The sequence below is a fragment of the Falco cherrug genome, chromosome 8, assembly GCF_023634085.1.
Source record: "Falco cherrug isolate bFalChe1 chromosome 8, bFalChe1.pri, whole genome shotgun sequence".
Classification (NCBI taxonomy): Eukaryota; Metazoa; Chordata; class Aves; order Falconiformes; family Falconidae; genus Falco; species Falco cherrug.
In genome coordinates this window covers 60,484,780-60,494,632 of record NC_073704.1, presented here as the reverse complement: position 1 = coordinate 60,494,632, position 9,853 = coordinate 60,484,780, and the positions used below count along the sequence as shown (strand labels likewise).

At 39.1% G+C, this 9,853-nt stretch overlaps 1 protein-coding gene across 1 annotated transcript; it reads left to right on the top strand.

Moving 5' to 3' along the window:
* The first annotated feature begins 3,264 nt into the window (after positions 1–3,264).
* LOC102058042 (neuropeptide Y receptor type 6-like) lies at positions 3,265–9,291 on the top strand. Its single transcript, XM_027807246.2, has 3 exons — positions 3,265–3,515; positions 5,758–5,849; positions 5,948–9,291. The coding sequence occupies exon 3, from the start codon at positions 6,988–6,990 to the stop codon at positions 8,107–8,109; it is 1,122 nt and encodes a 373-aa protein (XP_027663047.1). The 5' UTR covers positions 3,265–3,515; positions 5,758–5,849; positions 5,948–6,987; the 3' UTR covers positions 8,110–9,291.
* Positions 9,292–9,853: the final 562 nt, after the last annotated feature.

Genomic DNA, 9,853 nt, shown 5'->3' with positions numbered 1-9,853 from the left:
GTCTCTTCCAACCCTGACCCGTCCTGTGATTCTTTATCTGCATTATCTTTGGAGAAAAACTTACAGTGCATACTTAGTTGATGTTCAGATGTTGCTAGTTTGGTCAAATTATAACCTATTTGCTGAGATACTGTATTAGGGTGTTGATGTCTCCCTGAAACAGGAAAATGTGAAGGGACCGTGTTTTTCCTCCATCATAGCATATTATCTTACTTTCCTGACATTAACCGGCAGATCTGACACTAACACAAGAGATGTCCAGTTATTCTTGCTTATTTCTCTGTGCCTCTTTGAAGGGCTATAAAAGAATAATACTTATTAGGAAGAAATATTCCAGATCCTTCAGAGATGTTACAGGTCACTGAACCAGCTCTTAGCCAAACTGCTGTTAAAGAACTCTTTCACCTAAGAAGCTGAGAAATCGTATGTCTACATCTCTACTAAATCTTTCTTCCTGAAGAAGGCGGCTGCACCTGGCAGGAACAAGGACTGCTGCACAGCTACATGGGAGAAGCAACTAAGCAAAGCTTAGTGTGGTCACCCATCAGCAAAGATTCCTGCTGGGCAAGGAATCGTGTAAATGCCAAAGCAAAAGGTGAGCTCAAAGGACTTAACATGCTACAGCATTTTTCACCAACGGGCTGTTGCCAGCACAACAGATGTTATTACCCACTTAAAGTTCCAAAACGTGTTTATTGTGGCACCCAATCACTTCCCCTGGTTTTCCACACATAGTCTATATGCCATAGCCCGGGAGCCTTCACTGCGCTCAAGACGAGACTGCACTTCACGGACACGGACACTGTTTAGCTGTGAGCTGGCTGGTTCAGGCGACAGTGCCCCGAGCTTTGTGCTTGTACTAGTTAACTGCTACTTGGTTTAAAACCACCTTGGGAACATCTACACAAGCTGAGGTCATGCCTCTAGCTGCTGTGTAACCAGATGTTTGGAAAAGATGTTCCAATTGATTTCAATATGAATATCATGCCTGGAAAGCTTTTAGGATCAGACTTTTACAGCAAGGATTGTGATGAGGTGATAATCAGTACAATGATTGGCATTCAGTATAGCAAGAATCAGCACACTGATTTTTCTGAGGTTTCTCGTTCATTTGTTTGTTTTGCAAAACGAGACAGAAATCCCTAATAAAACTCTTTGAAAATCATGTCAAAACGCCTACCACTTCCCCCGGTATAGAGTCAACTTTGAACTGCTGAAATCCCACAAAGGCAGAGTTACTAAATTTACACTTGACATTGGCAAGCCAATTGCAGTCTTATTTGCAATATGTTTTAAATGTTTGTTATCAGGCTACATACAAAGTCTGCTTTGCACTACAATTGCAGCTCTGCCTTGCAGTTCGTTATCAGCATCTACTGATAAAGGCTATTTTCCCATCACTTAATATTGAGCAATTTAGAAATAAACACTATCATTTACATAAAGTAAATGCAATTCCGCTATCCATTAACCTTTTTTGCAAACAGACGCTACAGCATTTGGCTGAAAATAGCGTATCTTGATCCCCTCCTACACAGCTATAGGTTCCATTTAGCATACATACCTTTGACATCAGGCATAAACAAACCAAGAGCAGCTAACGCCCACAAGCTTCTGATATCAGATGCCATCTAATTCACAACAAAATGGGTTATGACAAAATTAAATCCACAGAAGGCAGCAGATTGATATGACTATAAAACCGAGGGGACCACTCGTTAAACACTTCAGTCTTTCCAGAGACAGAGGACTTGCATAGAGTGTTATATTAGAAACAGAGGCCTATGTAAATAAGCAACCCAACCTTTGTTTGAAATTTATAAATAGAATCAGAACACCTTTTAATTTTATTCATGTATTTCCTTTATAAACAGGCAATGCATTTTTATGGCTTGTTCTGATGCATATCCAGCACATTGCGTGTTTAGGTCTTGATTAACTTCCTGGGTCACACTACAACTAGAAGCTTTGTTTTTCTAGTATTTTTGACATTATCAAAACCAGCAAGTGCTAGAAATGTTTTAGAAAATCATATTCACATTGCTAGATTGTAGCATTTTCGTTAAAACTCCTAGAATAAAAAGCAATGGGCTAAACTAAAGTGAAGGAAATTTTAGGGGGAGGTGTTAAGGAAGTCTTACTAACAGTAAATTAGGCACTTGAATAGCTAATCTAGGATTACCACAGATGTTTAAAACCAGGTTAGACAAACATATCATGAATAGTTGCAAATATACTAGAAGCAGGAGGTTCATCTGGCTGATCTCAGAGGCTTCCTCCACCTCTATTTTCTACAAATAGAATAGCATGACAACTAACAATTAGTTTCAGATAATTAGTTCTAACCTGTACTTTAGGTACAGCATCAGTCTTGCTCATCTCAAAAATACTACTGCTTTTCAGAATCATTCTCTCTCAAAAAAAAAACCAAACCCAAAAAACCCAGATGCAGTAAAACAGACTCCAATACTCTCAAATATTTTGTCTGCAGGTTTCAACTTCTCTAATTTAACAGGGACTTCTCGTCTAGTTTTCCCGAGTCTGTCCCCATACAGACACATTCTAACTCTGGACCATTTTCTGTTGCTGTTGCTTTTTCTAGTACTGGAGAGCCACAAGATGGTTCAGTGTAAGAGACTGAGATACTGGGGGTTAAGTGGACCCAGGTACAAATTCAAGAGTTTAAACAGCAATGTACCAGATAGCACACCCTAAGAAAAAAACAGTTCCTTTCCTGTCCCATAAACATCCATTCTAAATATTTAACGGGGAAACGTTGAATGGTAATTTTTATAAAGAAGTGACTATAAAAGGTATGGGCTTTTACTGGGAAAACAGTGAAAACAATAAAGTCCCTTTGTAATATGTGCCAGTGTAGTGTGCCATGCTTTGCTTTTCAGGAGTAATTTCGTATCTCTAGAGTATAAGCTAAAATAGTAATTCATAAGGAAAATATGATGATCTTAATTGCAAGAGAGCAAATGATACACTTGATAGGATGTGCATGCCCTTTCTAAGCAGCTTACTGTATTTTCATATCTCTCTCAGTTAAAAAAGCAATAAGCCATCTGCAGATGTTTATGTTCGAAATCCAACATAAGGAAAACATTTGCACTGCAGAACAGATAAGATAATTGAAAATGAAATTGCAAGATAAGGTGTTTGACAGGGTGGAGGGAAGCCGCACCGTGGAGGAAAATCCATCCCCATGACTACTAGCCCTTTCTGCTCCCTGCTCATTGCTGCTCGCCTCTTCGTGGATTCCAGAGCTTGCTTTATTCCTCAGCAGCCTTTCTACAGACTGGTGGATTCAGTCACAGTTGAAAATTGTGGAACTGTGGTTTGTTTCAGAAAGAGAAGAAAGGAGAGTTTAAGTATTGCTTTGGCAGCAGATGGCTCTGCTTTGGATTCTTTTATACACAAAGGAGATGTGTTTGCTGGCTTTGTAATTAACTCAAAAAGGAAAAAGACAAATTGTGAAAGGCAGTGTGGATATGACTTGAATTTTTCATCAGGTAAGAAGTCAGAAAATCCATAAAACTGGCAAAAGTTCCTGAAATATATATTTTAAAGGATTATTGTATTCTCTATATCCTATATTTAAAACTGAATGGAAAGTTTCCTTCACATTTTATCTGTGGAATACTTTGGAACTTAATAAACAGATGATGTTTACAACTGAAACATTTACTGGTCACTTTGAAAGGATGGGGCTATGCATCTCTAACATAGGTAAGAAAATATTTAGGAGAGAAAGCTTTTTTAAAACTCATTTTCTTTAGACTATGCTTTTAACTTTCTTTTGCTTATGCATGTTTCAGTAACGTTTCTGAATCTAGAGGAATGAAACAACTAGGCTTGGTGGATTATCATTTCTCACAGTGTTAAACTCTCACTATGGTAGAGAATCTTTTTCAAAATACATGGGTTAGGGGTTGAAGTAATTAGTTCTCTTATTAAATACATCAATTCTGATATCAGCTGTAGTTGCAGTTGAAGGATGCCGATTCTGCTAATATTTATTAGCTTAGAAAAAAATACTAGTATGTATTACAACATAGTTCAACATGCTGCAGTAAGTACTTGTGTAACTTATTTTTCTAATACTATGAATACTCTAGATGTTTAAACAAGACAGGTGTAATTGTTTTATTGCCACGGAAATGCTTAAATTGCCTTGCAGAATGACATGTACCAAAACCTACACTTTTTAACTCACTGTACAAACCAAGCAGTGTAAGGAAATTAATCTTTTTCCTGAAAAAAGGACAATGTAGATGATTAGTGTGCCTAAAGCTGATGTAGTGAGTGAACTGATCAGAAGGTCGGTACAGGGACTTTTCCTTAATGGTAGAAAGTGCCAAAGAAGCCCTGCTACCCACAGTGAATTCTTGGGAGAGGACATTCAGCACTTGCTATCAAACTGTGTTGTGCAACCATGGATAAATAAGCAAGCATAATAAATAGTGCATAAAATATTACAAACCTGGCTCAGCCTCATGTCCTTAGAGTCCCCACAGCTTCTCCTGCTCACATAAAAAGCAGAGAAGAGCAGAGCTTGTCTTTGAAAGTATCTTGCTTCCAAGCCCGATCCCCTGCTAACACTTGATCTGTTCTCAAAGGGCAGGGCACAGATCTGTGTGAGTCGGGTGAAAACCGCGGGCAGCGCACCGAGAAAGATCACCCTTGGGATAAAGCAGCCAGGCTCTAGAACCTTACACATCTAAAGAGGCGGCGAAGCTCATTAGGGCAACATTTACCACCGCCCGGCCCCTTGCCCATCCAGCTCACGGATCCTTCTGTGTGAGAAGTTCAGCCAGGCAGTTCGTGCTGCCCCAGGGTTTACAGGGCATTTCAGGGTGTTGCCCAGCCACATCATCAGTGTGTGCAGGGTGCGACTGTGCTACCTTCGGCATCCCTTTCACTCCTCCTGGACTCACTGGAAGAGTTTCTGCAAGCTGGCACACGCACAGTAGTATACATGTGCGTGTGTGTGTGTATATATATATATATATATGTATGTGTATATATATAGATATATATACACGCACAGTATGGTACGTGGCTCTGGCTCTTGCCCTGCTGGGGTAGGGACACCTGTGAGGGACTACACACCCTACCTGGGCCACTAGACTTCAACAGCTTTTGCAGCATGATTGTACAGGTTTCCATGTCATTCCCAAAATACAGCTGTAACCAAGCCAGGTGGGTTATTCAGGGGGGCTACAGGGCTTAACGTTAGCCCCTGACCACAAATTCCGTTGTATTTGGAACATCAGGGCCACACATAGTCACATAAATCTACAGCCACTTTCACTCCAACATGACTACGTTAGTTGAAAAGTGTATTTTAGTCAGAAAGAGAGTAGTAATAATGCTCCAGAGGTGGTTGTGTTGTTTTGGGGGTGTTTTTTAGAATCTTAATTTGAAGAACCCAGACCTCTGTCAAGCAAAAGTACCAGGATAAATCAGTCCAGGATGTAGCTCTGGCTGGAATATTCTTTGAGTGCCTGTGGGGCAAACAGTTATAGAATCATAGTTCTCAGCTTAACCCTGGATTTGATGTTTAATCTCATGCAAGCAACGAAAAAAAACTTTATTCCTTAGTGATTAAATAATGGCAATCATTTCTATAAAAAGGTTGACAAATTTCTATGCATAAACAGTTTATTTCTAGTAATAACAAAACATCCACCTATCCCTTCTTCCTGTGCATTCTCTTTAACTTCCCACTGCTTCTTCATTCTTTCTCCACAGGCTCTCAACACTATGGTATTTATTACTAGAGGTGAAGAATGACCTCCTTCCAGCTAGTTTCCCAATAATTCCTACTTCAAAAAGGAATTAAGGTGAGTTAAGAGTTGAGTTTTGAAAGGTACGCGTAGAACATACTTATCTTTCAATTTTAACAACAACTCTTCACATCCTTCTTTTTTTCCTTTCCCAGGTTGGAAACAACCTCTTTCTGGCCAGAGAGCTGGTGAGCCTTTGATTTAAGATTAACTTTTTAACTCTGTGATAAATTCAGACCCATCAAGATATTCTGCTGAAGCCAATTCTTCGCATTAATATTACTTTTATAGCAATGGAATTGTGCTAATAGATTTTTCTGCTTGACACCTGTTTAAGTTAGAACTGGAAGAAGAATCAACTCTGGGTCAAAAAAATTTGAGAAAATTTGGGGGGCATCATTTGTCAAACTTGTACAACAGTGAAAGGTGTGTAGGGAAATGAGACAACCTTTGGCAACCACTGATATGGAATTAACTATGTGTAGAACTAAGATGTGATCTTTGGTTTACATTTTTGTCAAATTAGATTGACGAAAAAGGACACGCTGTCTTTAATACATAAACAGAAAGGAAACTCCCTTACAGGTGCCATTCATAGAGGTGTTAAATATCACTTAAGCTCTAGCACCTATCATTTTGATTAAGCCAGAGGGATTTGATGTATTAGCTTACATTGCTTTGTAGTTCTGGAGAAAATGTGTGTGATGTCTAAGCTAGCAATGTGATGGCAGGACCCAATTCTTCTTTTCTGATCATAAAAAAAGCAACTGATTATCCTTACTGGAATTCCTTAAACTTTGATAAATCTTTGGCTGAGAGAGATCTTAAATTATTTTATTTTGAAAAGTTTATCCACAGTTGCTAAAAGAAGAGTTGTATGAAAATGTTCATACAAGTTTAATCAGAGCTATCACTGCTATTTCTTGTACTTCACCATCAGTTACAGGTCTGTAACGCTGCCAGTGCAGAACCTCGGAAAGGCAACAGCCTGCATCTATCTATAACTATATACATACACCCACTAATGCTCAACCACGGGCTTTTCCAGTGCTATAATTAATTAAATTAAATTTGATCAAAACTTCAAGGACAACAACTATGATAGACTCATAGTAATCGTTGCCTTGGAAAGCCCCATACAAAGCGTATTCTAAACCATACTAGGTTTTGTCCATAGGTTGGGGGATGCTTCACGATGGATAAAGCCATACAGCATCCCAGTGAGATTCTGTTTAATCAGACTCTCTCTAATATTAGCTATTCTCAGTTTTTGAACTTTGATACGTGCCAGCCTTCCTTCCTTGCAGAATTTTTGCTCATTACAGCCTACGCATTAGTTACAATAGTGGGGCTTTTTGGAAATCTTTGCTTGATTTTTATAATAAAGAGACGGAAAGAAGCTCAAAACGTTACCAACATTCTGATTGCCAACCTCTCTTTATCAGATGTTTTGATCTGTATCATGTGTATTCCTGTCACAGTTGCATATACCTTAATGGACTACTGGATATTTGGGGAAGCTATGTGTAAAGTAAGTTCTTTTATACAAAGTATATCCGTCACAGTCTCCATTTTCTCACTTGTACTGATTGCCATCGAGAGATATCAGTTAATTGTGAACCCACGTGGCTGGAAGCCTAATATTTCACATGCTTACTGGGGAATTCTTTTCATCTGGGGGTTTTCCCTCATAATATCCATTCCTTTTCTAGTATTTCACCAATTAACCGATGAACCCTTCAAACATCTGTCTGTCCATAGCGATTTCTACAAGAACAAGGTTGCTTGCGTCGAAGCATGGCCATCTGTTACAGAGCGACTGATTTTTACCACTAGTCTGCTGGTTTTCCAGTACTGCTTCCCACTGGGGTTCATTTTTATCTGCTATCTCAGGATATTCGTATGTCTTCGAAGGAGACATGGTAAAATAGACAGGTTGAGAGAGAATGACAGCAGACTGAGTGAAAACAAAAGGATTAATATGATGTTGATATCAATTGTTGTCACTTTTGCAGCTTGCTGGTTGCCTCTCAATATATTCAATGTTGTTTTTGACTGGAACCATGAGGCACTAATGAGCTGTAATCATAACCTGGCATTTACAATATGCCACCTGGTGGCCATGATCTCAACATGCATCAATCCTGTCTTCTATGGATTTCTCAACAAGAATTTTCAGAAGGATTTGATGTCGTTAGTCCACCACTGCAGATGCTCGGCATCACAAGAGGAGTATGAAAATATTGCCCTTTCCAATCTGCAAACGGATGCGTCTAAGGGATCTCTGAAATTAAATAATCCCCCCGTGGTTATCTAAAATAATCCAACATCTCGCAACATTTTGTGTTTTGTTGCAGATGACCTCTTTCTGTAGGTCTTGATCACGTTACCGCTGGGTTTAGAGGAAGCCTTTGCCATTTAGTTCAGCAAAACCAGGATTACGCTCCCATAGGCATACTCTTAACAGGTACTTTATGATAGTATCAATAATTAATAAACCACTTCCAAGAGTCCTAAAGATCAATAATAATGAATTATAAACTGTATTAACATCTTACTTTTTAATCCACAACTTCCAAGTCACTGGCATACGACCTTAGCACCAGTAAAAATATTTCCAATTCGGCCACTGTTACAGTTTACCTGGCTTCACCAAGTAAACCATGAATACTGGGGCATTCCTGACTTCATCAGCCTTTTCATAGACTGTTTTCTGGCCTTTTAATTTTCCAACTCTACGTTGTTCCCACCTCTGGTTAATCTGTACAACAGTTCGTAGGCAGATCACACTGGAAGGCAGATCCTTTAACTTTCTTCCATCCCTGGCATGCAGTTTGCCATGATTTAGTACCAGTTCAGCCTAGAAATTGTATTTTAACAAAGAAAAAGGCTAGAGCTGGATTTATTTTTTTTTTTTTAAATGAGCACTAATACAGGCTGTATTTGACGTACTGCAAATTCCACTCAGATTAATGCTGTTCAAGATGAAAGACATACTTAGCATCTCTCCTAAAAGCGCTGTATTCTGCTCCAAACCACCAGTACAGATCATTGCTTCCTCCGCTACCATCATCCCTGGCCCTTCAAACCGACCTTTTAGAATCTCCATTATCAAACACACACACTAGGAATTCAGAGTAAGTTTTTTTAGCTGCTTATCCAGTTTATAGGTTCCTCTCTGAGTAGAAAATTAGGTTTATGTTTTAATTTCAGAAATATCTTTCTCCACATTTCTGCACTAGCAAGAGGCCACGCTTGAGGCACGTGTTGTCATTTCTGTTGGACTCTTGTTTGAAAACAATTTCTTTTGCAACACAGTGCATAGAAGCCTAAAGGTGTAATACTGAACACAACTTTTCTCAAAGTAACATATTTTAGAAAACACTTTGCAATATGGCCATAAAAAAATAACCAAACATATTCTTCATCCATGCTACGGTGCCAACATAAATAATTGGTCAACATTGGGCTGTTTAAATACAACATTTAGAATACCTCAGTCCAACAAATCACCATGCATCCTCTTGTTCAAGTTAAAGATAATTAATTATATTATATATATTATAATAACTATATTGCTAAAGCCCCCCCTTATTTTTATCATTCCAAAAATCACCCTTGTTTTAACACTTGTCCAAAAAATTCCTTGTAATTTATTCTCTAACTTCGGCAGTGCCCCCCCCCCCAAGCAAGGAGAACTAACACTCAAATTACAATTAGCTCCTTGATGATTCAGCTATGATGGAGCTTACCTTAAGGCTGTAAAATTCTCTTGGACGGGGACCATCATCTTCTGTAGTCATGCAGTTCTTAAAGGAGTCCATCAGGTCATAGCTCTCTTGTTCTGATGCTACAGCATTAGAGCAAACTGCCTGCGTTACTCCACTCACCAGAGGTGTTGTGTGAGAAGAGCCTCACAAGCTCCGGCAGACACGCTGGATTGCCAAGTGCTTCCTGATTCCCACTGAGCAAAGAGACCTCACTGAAATCTGTTAGCACCTGATCCCACTGAAGGCCTAAGGGCAGCGGTCACAAGGGCAAGAATGGCAGTGATGTGGTAA

What these genes read in the sequence shown, in the direction of transcription:
- LOC102058042 (XM_027807246.2), top strand. Translation starts at nt 6,988, where the DNA reads ATGGATAAAGCCATACAGCATCCCAGTGAGATTCTGTTTAATCAGACT.